This window comes from Oryctolagus cuniculus, chromosome 3, assembly GCF_964237555.1.
Source record: "Oryctolagus cuniculus chromosome 3, mOryCun1.1, whole genome shotgun sequence".
NCBI lineage: Eukaryota > Metazoa > Chordata > Mammalia > Lagomorpha > Leporidae > Oryctolagus > Oryctolagus cuniculus.
This window is the reverse complement of record NC_091434.1, coordinates 180,076,992-180,090,129: the sequence shown is the minus strand read 5'-3', so window position 1 is coordinate 180,090,129 and position 13,138 is coordinate 180,076,992. Positions and strand designations below refer to the sequence as shown.

Here is a 13,138-nt window from a genome sequence, read left to right as displayed (position 1 = left end):
GGCTACTATCCCTTCCACCTCCGTGGAAGGGCGGTTCCCCCTGGCCGCTTTCCCCACTTCCGCAGGGGAGCGGCACACCGCCGGCCGGTTCTCTGGGGGGCTGCACAGGTGTTCCTCTTAGATATTCCCCTTAGATGTTCCCCATAGATGTTCCTGGTGAATGCCGTCTCTCTCCTCCTTTATAGTCCTCCTCCGCCAATCCCAACTCCGCTGCCCACACGCCGAGCACGCCGCTCTCCTCCAATCAGGAGCGGCTCCTGCAGCTTGTCAAGTTGGTGAGAGGCAGCTGGGTAGAAGCTGTTTACTCCTCTCCCAGCGCCATATTGTGGGAGAGCAGATGCATAGAATAAGTCTTAATTCCAGTAACAGTCTAGTCCGAGTTGCTCCCCACAAGGGATTAAGGTGATGCTGGCTTCATAGAAAGAATTTGGGAGGATTCCATCTTTTTCGATTGTTCTGAATAGTTTGAGAAGAATTGGAGTTAGTTCTTCTTTAAGTGTCTGGTAGAATTCAGCAGTGAATCCATCTTGTCCTGGGCTTTTCTTTGTTGGGAGGACCTTTATTACTGTTTCAATTTCTGTCTCAGTTATGGGTCTGTTTAGGTTTTCTATGTCTTCCTGGTCCAATTTAGGTAGGTTGCATGTGTCTAAGAATCTATCCATTTCTGATAGATTTCCCTTTGCTGGCATACAACTCTGTGTAGTAATTTCTGATGATTCTTTTTATTTCTGTGGTGTCTGTTGTTACATTTCCTTTTTTTGTCTCTGATTTTATTGATTTGGGTCTTTTCTTTTTTAGTTAGTTGGGCCAATGGTGTGCCACTTTTGTTTATTTTTTGAAAAAAAAAACAGTTCTTTGTTTGGCTGATCTTTTGTAATATTTTTGTTTTGTTTTGTTTTGTTTTTTTTTGGATTCAATCCTGTTGATTTCTTCTCTTATTTTAATTATTTCTCTTCTCCTACTAGTTTTGGGTCTGGTTTGCTGCGGTTTTTCTAGATCCTTGAGATGCATTGAAAGCTCATTTATTTGGAACCTTTTCAGTTTCTTGATGTAGGCACCTATTGGTATAAACTTTCCACTTCATGCTGCTTTTGCTGGTATCCTATAAGTTTTGATATGTTGTGTTGTTATCCTCATTTACTTCCAGAAAGTTTTTGATTTTTCTTTTGATTTCTTCTATGACCCATTGTTCATTCAGGAGCATGTTGTTCCATCTCCATGTGTTTGCATATGCTCTAGGGATTCCTGAGTTGCTAATTTCCAGATTCATTCCACTGTGGTGTGAGAAGCTGCATCGTATAATTCTAATTCTTTTGAATTTGCTGAGACTTGCTTTATGGCCTAGTATGTGGTCAATCGTAGAGTAGGTTCCATCTCCACACTATCTTACAATGTCTATACTAGTTTACATTCCCATCAATAGTGGATTATGATACCTTTTTCCCCACATCCTCAGATTCCTTTACTGGAAAACCAATCACCCACTCTAGCTCACTGAGACTAGGTTAGCACTGAAATTAGAACACCTTACCTAGTCCTCTTGCTTGTCAAAAGCAAGTTTGCATTCTCTCCTGTCATCATCAACCTCAGGAGTTGGAAAGGTGCTGTTGGGTCAGATCACCGAGTCAGCAGAGCTGCTTCTCAATGGTACACTCCCCCACTTGTGGGCCTCAAAATGGACCAGACTGTGCTTCATGCTCAAACCTTCTCCAAAAGAGACTACGTCTTCAAAATAAACACAGAAACTGCTTCATGTGCCTTCTTCTAGATATTTACAGTTTTAGTAATGAGAGTTAGCAAAAGGTAAGGGAGGGAAAGCATGGAATTCTATAGAAGATAACCTCACAGAGACGAAAACTGTAAGTCCTGCTCTGATTTCCAATAGAACAGAGCCTTTATGTAGAGAGCTAATAAAAGAGAGAGTGGAAAAGACTCTGATCCCAAATCTCTACCACCAGGCTGAAAGAGGGGCTCATCTTCACTTGTGGCAAAGCTTTGTGGTTTTCTCTTCAAGAGTGTTAATGGGAGAATTGAGGATTCCAGAATGATTTAGCCTAAGCATGCAGCACCTAGATCCTGAGCCTGCTTAATGACAATATGAACAGAAACCAAAGATACTGGACAAACTTTATGAAAAATGGGTATTCCAAGAGGAGGGAGGAGAAAAACAATCATGATTCTCAGCCTATAATGTCCTCTATTCTTCTGAGAAATCAATAGGAATGATAAAGTGCAATAATTCTATTCTGATATCATAAGGTGCCAATCTCAGAGCAAACTTTGGCCTGTGTTAATTCTGTCCATCTTCACATGAAACCCCTTGGAGGTTTAGAGTATGTTCCCTATACAAATGGGAAATGGAAGCTTGAATATTTTCTCGAAGAGTAAACACTGAGGAGGCAAAGTTCAGTTTCCTCCAGAGAGAGACAGCTGCTACTGTAATATTCCACATTCTGATCAAAATAAAGGATTTATGCCCATTAGGGAAGTCTAGGCCAGCAATAAACAACTGGGATCAATTATAGCTGTTAGAAATGCAGGACAAGTGCAAATGCACTCTCTGATATGCAGCAGGGAGGTCCATGGAGAAGAAGGCATAGCCAGTGGAGGACAGAGCAATGGAGAAGATTTGGGTTGGTGAATATGAAGCATCCATGGAAGGGAATATAATTCTAGAGCTTGAAAAATGAATGGAGAGGTTACTATATATTACATGAGAATTTCTATAGGCACTACTGGGCAAGCCACTACCGAAAAGACGTGAACTCTTGTTTTATTCACTTTTTGATGTGTTGACCATCCTTAGTCTTTGCTTTCCTTGCAGAACCTGGAAGATCATGGCAACCACTCCTGCTGCTGCCTTTCAGGTCCTTGTGAATGGAGTGAGAAGCTGGAATATCCCCCCAGAGCCCCTCCCTTCTGAACTCCTTCTCATTGGAGAAGCCACCTTCCCAGTGATGGTGAATGAGGAGGGCCGTGTGGTCATTGCTGCCTCCTCCTTTGGCCAAGGCCGCCTCGTGGTGGTGGCCCATGAGGAGTACCTGATTCACGCTCCCTTGGCTCCATTTCTTGTCAATGTTGTGTCCTGGCTCTGTTCCTCCCCTGAAGCCTCCATTGGAGTGAACCCCTCCCTGGAATCACTAGTAAAACTCTTGCAGGATGCTGGGGTTAAGGCACGGGTTCAGTCGGAACCAGGAGAGTCCATGGGGGTTTACTGCACCAATGGCTACGATGACAGCATGACTGAGAAGCTGATCCAGTTTGTAAAACGAGGAGGGGGCCTGCTCATCGGGGGTCATGCCCAGAGTTGGGTTGAGAAGCATGGCAGTGATAAGGTGCTCTCTGAGTTCCCTGGAAACCGGGTGACAAGCGTGGCTGGCGTGTACTTCACAGACTCCAGTGTGGACAGAAGGCAGTGGGTTGTCTCTGAGACGGTGCCCACCATCTCATTCCATGTCACGTGAGTGATGATTCTTATAAGGGAAGTCTGATCCAAGTTGAAAAGCAGGCTTGTCCCCCATTTTTAAGAGCTTTCAGTCTTGCAGAGGAGAAAATGGCCACTATGAAACAGGATCGCTACAAACTACAAACACAAGCATAAAAATGACCTGTGTTTGTCAAGGATCAGTATGCTTGCTCGCTCTCTATTATGGCTTGAGTATTAAGTACTTAGAATGTAGGGTATACTTTTTGGTTCACATCCTGTTATTCCCCTAGATTCAGTCTCAGAAAGACACTGGTAGAAAGGGAACAAGTCTACAATGTTCATGGAAGAAAAGAAATTTCTGTTTTGCTTGATATAATATCACTATCACACAGTGCAATACCTGACGTGGTAGGTGCTAAATAAACACTCAATTAATGAGTGAATGAAATTGAGGGTGTGTGTTCTGGCAACATCAGGAAAAATGCAACACTTCATAGTACACAGGTGCACATCAGGACCTTCTCTCCCCAGTAACTATTGGGAGGAGAGTTTTCTTTAAATTGAAATGGAGAAGATTTATTGTAAAAAGGCCAAGGGAAGGTTCATAGATTACTTTTGTCTGTAAAGATTAGAGAAAAATTAGACAAAAAAATTGGCTTAAATGAACTGCACCATCTCAGATTTGAATCACAAGCTAGCACATGAAAGTTCTTGGTATTTCCCTAAGTCTCCTCTACACAGCAATTCGTCTTATCTTTGGCACACATAGTCATTTGTTGGTATTGAAAGTTCCAAAATTAACATAGTTACATGTTATTCCATACAAGTTCTAGAGTGTTTTGACATACAGTTCCAAAAAGATGTGTAGCTAGTTCAAAAAATTTGCTCCTGAAGTGAATGATAATGACAAATTGTTAGTTAGAAGGTTGTACAAAATGACACTCTTACCAAAACAATACCCCAGGGCACAGCTAATACTCAACATTATGAATTTATGTTTAATACTTTTTCAATATGGAATGTGAAAATATTATTTGATTTCTATTTCTCTGATTTAAAGGCACAGGGCATTTTTACATATTTTTGGTCATTTATGTTTCATCTTAAAATGTTTGTGTCCTTTATCTTTTTTTCTATTTATTTTTTTTCTTTTTCTTATGGATTAATTAGTTCTATTTCTATCTTATATAAAGATAGTTTGAAACGTTTGTGGAAAATAGAATTAAGATATGACTTTATGTTGGTACGAAATTTTTTGTACTCATGCATAGTTTTTTTAATTTAATTTAATTTTTTTTTAAGAGGCCGAGTGTACAGTGAGAGAGAGAGACAGAGAGAAACGTCTTCCTTTACTGTTGGCCCACCTTCCAATGGCTGCTGTGGCCTGCGCTCTGTGCTGATCCGAAGCCAGGAGCCAGGTGCTTTTCCTGGTCTCCCATGTGGGTGCAGGGCCAAAGGACTTGGGCCATCCTCCTCTGCACTCCCGGGCCATAGCAGAGAGCTGGACTGGAAGAGGGGAAACCGGGATAGAAAATGGCACCCCGACAGGGACTAGAACCCAGTGTGCCAGTACCGCAAGGCGAATTTTAGCCTATTGAGCCGCAGGGCTGGCCTCATGCATAGTTTTTTAAAACTACAGATTTTACATGAACAATTTTGAAGAACCTCTGTAAGTTACTCTTCTTTTCCTGTTTCACATGTTGCAAATGTGTCTCCTTCCATCACTTGTTAACTTTGTTTTTGGTTTTGCATATGTTTTATATCTGTTTTGATTCAACTTGTCCATCTTTTTCCTTCATAACATTTGTTCAAAGATTCATCTATCCATTTGAAAGGCAGAGCTACAGTGAGGCAGAAGTAGAGAGAGGGAAGTCTTCAATCCAACGGTTCACTCCCCAAGATGGCCACAATGGTGGAGCTGTGCGAATCCAAAGCCACGAGATAGGAGCTTCCTCCAGGTCTCCCACATGGGTGCGGGGGCCCAAGGACTGGAGCCATCTACCACTGCTTCCCCAGGCCATAGCAGAGAGCTGGATCGGAAGTGGAGCAGCCAGGACTGAAACCAGTGCCCATATGGGATGCCGGCACTGCAGGCGGCGGCTGTACCTGGCATGCCACAGTGCCTACCCCATATTTTTTATTGTTTAGAAAATCTTTTCTCATTACAAATTTCTTACAGAATTTTCCTAAGTTTCTTCTAGTACTTTAATTGTTGGATGACATATTGACATATTTAATGCAATAGCTATTTTCCATAAATCACATAGATTTTAACAAATGTATGGTCAATTATTACAGCACAAGTTATTGAAAAATCAATATTTTTCCTCACTAATTTTAAAGCGTATTTTTCCACATAAGTTTCCTTATGTGTATGCAATTGTTTTACAACTCTCTCCACTGAAGTACTGGTCTATTTGTGCAATTCTCCATCAACCCAGCTGCTCTTGTTACTGCAGCTTTGGAATGAGTTTTGATAACTGAGAAAACAAACTCATCTCCACATTGACATGTTAAATCACTTAACATTTTCAAAACATTCTTGTGTATTTTGGGCCACCAATATCTAAAGATTAAACTATTGAGTCTATTTATCTAGATTGTTTTAAACATATTGAGATCTGGGACAGAGTTATGTGTAAAATGGAAATTATTGGAGAATAAGCAACAACTAGTAAAATTTAAATATCAATCTCCTGAGCTTCTTCTTTGGTGTTTTCTACTATATGAGCTCAGGTTTTCGGTGCTCTCTTCTGCACTTTTCTACACTCACCTCTCCAAAGGCCACTAACACGGGAAATGTCTCTTTTGCAGGTGCAGGGAGAACTTCAGGCAGGATCAGAAGCAGCTCCTGGAAGGCATCACGGAACTGGACCTCGACAGAGGGGGAATCCCCTCATACCTGCTGGTGCACGGGCCCCTGGCCTTTCCCCTGGGGCTGGACAGCTCTCTAAACTGCTTTCTAGCAGCTGCCAGCTATGGCCATGGTCGTGTGGTGCTGTGTGGCCATGAGAGCATGGTATATGAAAGCAGCATGGAAAAGTTTTTGATCAACGCTGTACGCTGGCTGAAAGGGCAGCAGAAGGGGAAGGTTGGGGTGAGTCCACAAGTGAAAGCTTTGGGCAACTTGTTAACAAAACACAACGTGGAGTGGACCAGCACCACCCTTCCAACCCATGACTTGAGCGTCTACTGCTGTGCCTCACTCCACGACATGAATGCCAGGAAGGTGGAGGACTTTGTTGCAGAAGGTGGAGGGATACTGATAGGCAGCCAGGCCTGGTACTGGAGTTATGATAACCCAGATTCCAACTATATGACTGAGTATCCAAGTAACGGGTTCCTTAAACGTGTTGGTCTTGGCATTTTAATTGAGTCAGGCAATAAAGGGCGCTTCCCAGTCCCTAAGCCAGAGATGTTGAATTACCACATCCGAAAAGTTCTACCCCAATTTGAATCCATGCTGTTCAACAAGGGAAAGGTGTTAGAGAAGACCTGGCTGGAGAAGCTAAAAAAAGATATCTCCAATATGTTTCGAATCCCACACAATGGGATTCCCATCTATGAGTCCGTGCACCAAATCATCCTGAAAATGATCAAACAAAAGGGCTTGCCCACTGTGGATAAAGGAAACCCCATCAGCAGGGCCAGCCATCAGGATGGGGCCGAGAACTCTTCAAATCTGGAAAAACAATAGAAGTTCTGGAAAAAAATAGAAGTTCTTCTTACAGAATTCTAATATGCAAGGGCTCATCAACCTGCTCCACTGGGGCTGGCTTTGGTTTTATCCCCTGGGAAGGAGGCAGTAGACATTTGATGTGGTGGTCGAGAATCTGAATCCTCAGAATAAGTTCATGAATACTCCCTGAGGTGAAACATTTTTATTAAGATTTATTTATTTTTTAAAGGGAGGGAGGGGGGGAGAGAGAGAGAGAGAGAGAGAGAGAGAATTTTTCTATTCTGCTTCTCTTCCCAAATTCCCACAGCAGCCAGTGTGAAACCAGACCAAGCCTGGAGCCAGAAATACCATTCAGATCTGCAGTGGAGGTTGTTGGATCAAGTACGTGAGTCAAAATCTACTTCTTCCCAGAATGTGCAACAGCAGAAAGTTGCACTCTGATATGGGATACTGGTACCCCAGGAAACTGCTTACCCTGTTCACCACCATTTCTTCTCTCCTCAACTGTCTCTATATGGGAATTTCACTCAAATTCTTTGTATTCTAAATCTCTGCATCGAGAGCTCATTTTTAATCTCAATTCCATTTTTTAATCTTTCTCATATTTTTAACTATCCTGTTCTGCTGACTCATGGTGGGCCCAATCTGGAGGGTGGTGGAGGATTCAGGGAGCTCCAGGGAGTCAAGATGTTGCAATACTGTGTGTCTCCCAGCAGCTCACCCCGAATTTCTGCTCCTGCATGTAGATGTGTTTTCAGAGAGGTCCACATATTCCACTCACACAGGATGTGCTTTAATTCTCTTCTCATTCAGGAAGGCTCAGAGCAGGGTGGGCCCCTGCCCTGGGCATCCCCTGCACTGCCTCATGCATCAGACCAACCAGAGGCTGCTCGTGGTCTCTGAGGTCTGTGAGGAGAACTGCCAGCCATGCCACTGCTGGTTGTGGCCCAGCTGGTGGATGGTTCCCTACAGACTTCTGCTTCTCATTCCTGACTCATTAATGAGCTCCTGCACTGACTCCAGGTGGCAGATGATAGGGTATCCTGAGTGCATCCAGCCTAGAGGGCCAGAAAGAAGACACAGGACATGAAAAGTGGGTTCCACCCCAATGCCCTCCATCTGTCACTATTGTAGAACTTTTCCTCTCCATCTTGGATGTCCCCAGTAATTGCAGCATGTCCACACTGATTGGAAAATAGTCTGCTTCCTCGACTTGGGCAGAGCCTGAACAGTATTCACCCCTTCCCAGCCTTCTGCTTTGAGTGACACCCTGCTCCTCAGCCTGGCCCTGAGCATGTGAGTGCACTTCCCCTCTCATCCTTGCTGCAGCTCAGTGCTTCATTTTGCTGTCAGCCTCCTCTTCTGCATGCAGGTCTGTGACATGATGTCCTGTTCCTGGACTAAGATCCTGTGGCTAGGGCTGTGTCATTTTTATTCCTCCCTGTTAAACCACAGCTATGCAGATTTACCTCTATTATGGAGATGAATGTCTTTTTTAAAACGTAATTTGAACTCTGACTCTTGTTTGAATAAACTGATTTATGTGGTATACTCTCCTAGAAAGATCCTTCATTGCAATATAGGAACTCCTAGCAGCAATATGCCTGAGATTATCTATTATCCTATGAAATCCCTCCTAGTGAATATAAACAGTTTTCATGTGTAAACATCTTTTATATTTTCATGGTCCATGTCTAATATGTCTTTCCCCCTTACTCTACTAATAAAATTATTTTTCACATAACTTGCACATTTAAAGAAGGTAAAATTATACATAAAAGATGTACACCGACTGAAGCACCCACCAGCTGAGATCTGCATGTTGCTGGAAACCCCCTTGGATCTGTGGAAAGGGAAAGCCTTGGTGGCCAGGCTGGCTACAGCTTGCATCATCTCAACCCAGAGATCTAGCAGAGGCTCGGGGTCTTCCTGGTCTTGGAGCTCTGAAGTTGGTACAAGAAGGATGATGTTGTCTGTGACCAACTCTCCCCAGGAGACAGGTTCCACTGGACAGCACCTCCACTCCTTGGCTGTCTTAGCTGGTGATAAGTACCATGGAACCTGCCACCCACTTCACCAACTTCTCTTGGATTGAAAAAATACAACCTGGACTCCAGAAGGAGAACACTGAAACAATGAACTGCTATCACAGGGGAATCCACCACTGAATAAAGGACAGGCTTCCAGCCCTTCTCCCTGTTCTGCCCTGAAGTCTCCATGGTCAGGCGTGTTGCTTATCTCCTCTGACAGCTCGCTCTTCCTCTCATAACTGATCCTTATCCTTCTCTGCCTTAGCAACCAGCCCAGAGTCACGACGGCATCCACAGGTCCCTCTCTTATCTCAAATCTCAGCCCTCTCACTGGGTTTGTAGTATGGGGCAGGCATAGCCCTTGTGATGGTCACAGACATGGGGCTGAGTCAGCTGCCCTTGGGCACATTGACACAGAGGAGGTTACCACAGGGACAGCAGACTAACTGCTTGGTTCTGTCCATGCATCATTGGTGAGAATACCATCAGGGCTTATGACAGCTTGTTGGCTTGGTCAGGTTATTATTATGGCAGCCAGGAGCTTCTTCTGGGTCTTCTCACATGGGTTCAGGGGCGCTAGGACTTGGGACATCTTTTACTGCTTTTCCAGACCATAGAAGAGAGCTGAATCGGAAGTGGAGCATCCAGGACTCAAATTGGCACCCATATGAGATGCTGGCACTACAGGCAGCAGCTTTACCAGATACAGCGCAGCGCCTGCCCCCAAAACTTTTACTATTAAGTCTCATAATACAACTCTTTGAGGACAGAGGTCCTGCATGGGAAGTTAGTGCCCAGTGACTCCTGTTGTTAATTTAACAATTAACACTCTGATGTGTGATGTCAATGATCACCTGAGGCTCTTGACATGAGCTGCCTAGGCTATGGAAGCCTTTTGAATCCACAAACTCCATCAGTATTTAGACAAGGCCATATGCAAAGTGGAAGTTCTCTCCTCCCTTCAGAGAAAAGTACATCCTTCTTTGGTGGCCACTTCTTTCCACTTGGGTCTTACCCACAGAGGTCCTTCATGTAGAACATTGTTTTTTGCCACAGTATCTTGGCTTTCCATGCCCGAAATGCTCCCTTGGGCTTTTTAGCCAGACCAAAATGCTTTCAGGGTTGATTCTGAGATCAGAGTGCTACTTAAAGGTGATTGTCATTCTGTGTGTGTGCTGTATGGACTGCTTCCCATGTTGGAGCATTTGCTCCTTTTTAATTCTATCTATTATAATTACCAGACACTTATATCATCACTTTAACACTTAATCTTATCTATATGATCTCTATAACACGTAAAATGCTATTTTTACCACTGAGCTTAAGGAGATTTGGGGTTCCATGGCAATTTTTTAAACTGAGCCCTTTGAAGTAAGTCCATAGGAATGTATACAGAACTATACAGCTTCATAGTTATAAACTTCATACATTTCACAAATTTAGTATCATGGTGATTCTTCCCATTGTGCTTGCCCTACTAACCACACTCCCACCCCCTTCCTCTTCCCGCTCTTATTCTCTTATTTTTTACTAGGGTAAATTTTCAATTAACTTTTTACACATATGTTTAACTCTTTGTTAAGTAAAGAGTTCAATGATTAGTATGAAAGAACAAAAATAAGTAAAGTAAAAGAGAAGAAAAACAAAAACAAAAAACCCTCTTCCTTAATAGCAGACAAGGGATGTTCAATGCCATTGCTTCTCAAAGTGTCAATTTCCCTTCTACATATTGCCTTTTAGGTGCTCTGTTGGTTATCACAGGTTAGAGAGAAAATTTGGTATTTGTCAATTTGGGATTGTCTTATTTCACAGAGTATGATGTTTTCAGCTTCCTCCATTTTGTTGCAAATGACTGGATAAAACTTCCAGAACTATATTGAATAGCAGTGGTGAGAGGGGGCATCCCTGTCTGGTACCAGATCTCAGTGGAAATGCTTCCAACTTTTCCCCATTCAATAGGATGCTGGCCGTGGGTTTTTCATAAACTGATCTGATTGTACTGAGGAATGTTCCTTCTATACCAAATTTGCTTAGTTTTCATCATGAAAGGGTGTTGTATTTTATTGAATGCTTTCTCTGCATCAATTGAGATAATCATATGGTTTTTCTTCTGCAGTCTGTTAATGTGGTGTATCACATTGATTGATTTGTGAATGTTGAACCATCCCTGCATACCAGGGATAAATCCCAGTTGGTCTGGGTGGATGATCTTTCTGATGTGTGGTTACATTCTATTGGCGAGTATTTTATTGAGGATTTTTGCGTCTATGTTCATCAGGGATATTGGTCTGTAATTTTCTTTCAATGCTGCATGTATTTCCAGCTTAGGGATTAAGATGATGCTGACTTCATAGAAAGAATTTGGGAGGATTCCCTCTTTTTCGATTGTTCTGAATAGTTTGAGAAGTTGAGTTAATTCTACTTTAAATGTCTGGTAGAATTCAGCAGTGAATCCATCTTGTCCTGGGCTTTTCTTTGTTGGGAGGGACTTTATTGCTGTTTCAATTTCTGTCTCAGTTATGGGTCTGTTTAGGTTTCTTATGTTTTCATGGTTCAATTAAGGTAGGTTGCATGTGTCTAAGAATCTATCCATTTCTACTAAGAGTCAAAGGGAGCACATAAACAAGTCTAGTACCTGCTAATACTAACCGATAGAATAAATAAAGGGGAGAGTGATCCAACATGGGAAGCGAGATATTCAGCAGATTCATAGAATGGCGGATGTCCTAAACAGCACTCTGGCCTCAGAATCAACCCTAAAGTATGTGGTCAATCGTAGAGTAGGTTCCATCTCCACACTATGTTACAATGTCTATACTAGTTTACATTCCCATCAATAGTGGATTATGATACCTTTTTCCCCACATCCTCACTAGCATTTGTTAATTTCTGTGTGAGAGCCCTTCTAACTGGAGTGAGGTGAAACCTCGTTGTGGTTTTGATTTGAGTTTTTCTGATAGTTAGTGATTGTGAGCATTTTTTCATGTATCTGTTGACCATTTGAATTTCTTTTCTTGACAAATGCCTGTTAAAATCCTTTGCCCATTTGTTAACTGGATTGTTTTTTTGTTGCTGTCGAGTTTCTAAAGTTCTTTGTAGCTTCTAGATATTAATCAGTTTCATAGTTTGCAAATATTTTCTCACATTTTGTAAGTTGCCTCTTCTATTTGCTATATTTTTTCCTTTGCAGTTCAGAAGATTTTCAGCTTATTGTCTATTTTGGTTGTTTTTGCCTGTGCTTCTGGGTCTTTTCCAAGAAGTCTTTGCTATATCAGTGTCTTATTTTCTCTAATAATTTGATGGTTTTAGGTTGTGGATTTAGATGCTTGATTTATTTTGAGTTGATTTTTGTATAAGGTGGAAGTTAGGACTCTTGCTTCATACTTATGCATGTGCAGATTTAATTTTCCCAATAGCATTTGTTGAAGAGAGTGTCCTTGCTCCAGGGAGTGATTTTAGCTCCTTTGTCAAAGATTAATTGGTTGTAGATGGATGGATTGATTTCTGGACTGTCTATTCTGTTCCATTGGGATACATATCTATTTTTGTACCAGTATCAGGCCGTTTTGATTATAACTGCCATGTAGTATCTATTGAAATCTGGTATTGTGATGACACCAGCTTTGGTATGTTTTTAAGATTTATTTATTTATTTGAAAATCAGAGTTACACAGAGAGAGAAGGAGAGGCAGAGAGAGAGAAAGGTCTTCTATATGCTGGTTCATTCCCTAAATGGCTGCAACAGCCTGAGCTGTGCCAATCTGAAGCCAGGAGCCAGGAGCTTCTTCTGGGTCTCCCATGTGGGTGCAGGGGCCCAGGGACTTAGGCTTTCTTCTACTGCTTTCCTAGACCATAGCAAAGAGCTGGATCAGAAGTGGAGCAGTCATGACTCAAACCATCACCCATATGAGGTGCTGGCACTGCAGGTGGCAGCTTTACCTGTTGTGACACAGCACTGGCCCCTCTAGCTTTGTTTTTGTTGTATATGATTGCTTTAGCTAT

General features: G+C 42.4%; 1 protein-coding gene across 1 annotated transcript; it reads left to right on the top strand.

Moving 5' to 3' along the window:
- The first annotated feature begins 1,422 nt into the window (after positions 1-1,422).
- On the top strand, positions 1,423-7,124 carry LOC103347356 (TRPM8 channel-associated factor 3-like). Its single transcript, XM_051848080.2, has 2 exons — positions 1,423-3,460; positions 6,242-7,124. Exons 1-2 carry the CDS (start codon positions 2,838-2,840, stop codon positions 7,122-7,124), a joined length of 1,506 nt encoding a protein of 501 aa, XP_051704040.2. The 5' UTR covers positions 1,423-2,837.
- Positions 7,125-13,138: the final 6,014 nt, after the last annotated feature.

Coding starts and splice junctions, on each gene's coding strand:
- LOC103347356 (XM_051848080.2), top strand. CDS start 2,838: ATGGCAACCACTCCTGCTGCTGCCTTTCAGGTCCTTGTGAATGGAGTG. Junction 3,461..6,241: donor ACCATCTCATTCCATGTCAC/GTGAGTGATGAT, acceptor TCTCTTTTGCAG/GTGCAGGGAGAACTTCAGGC.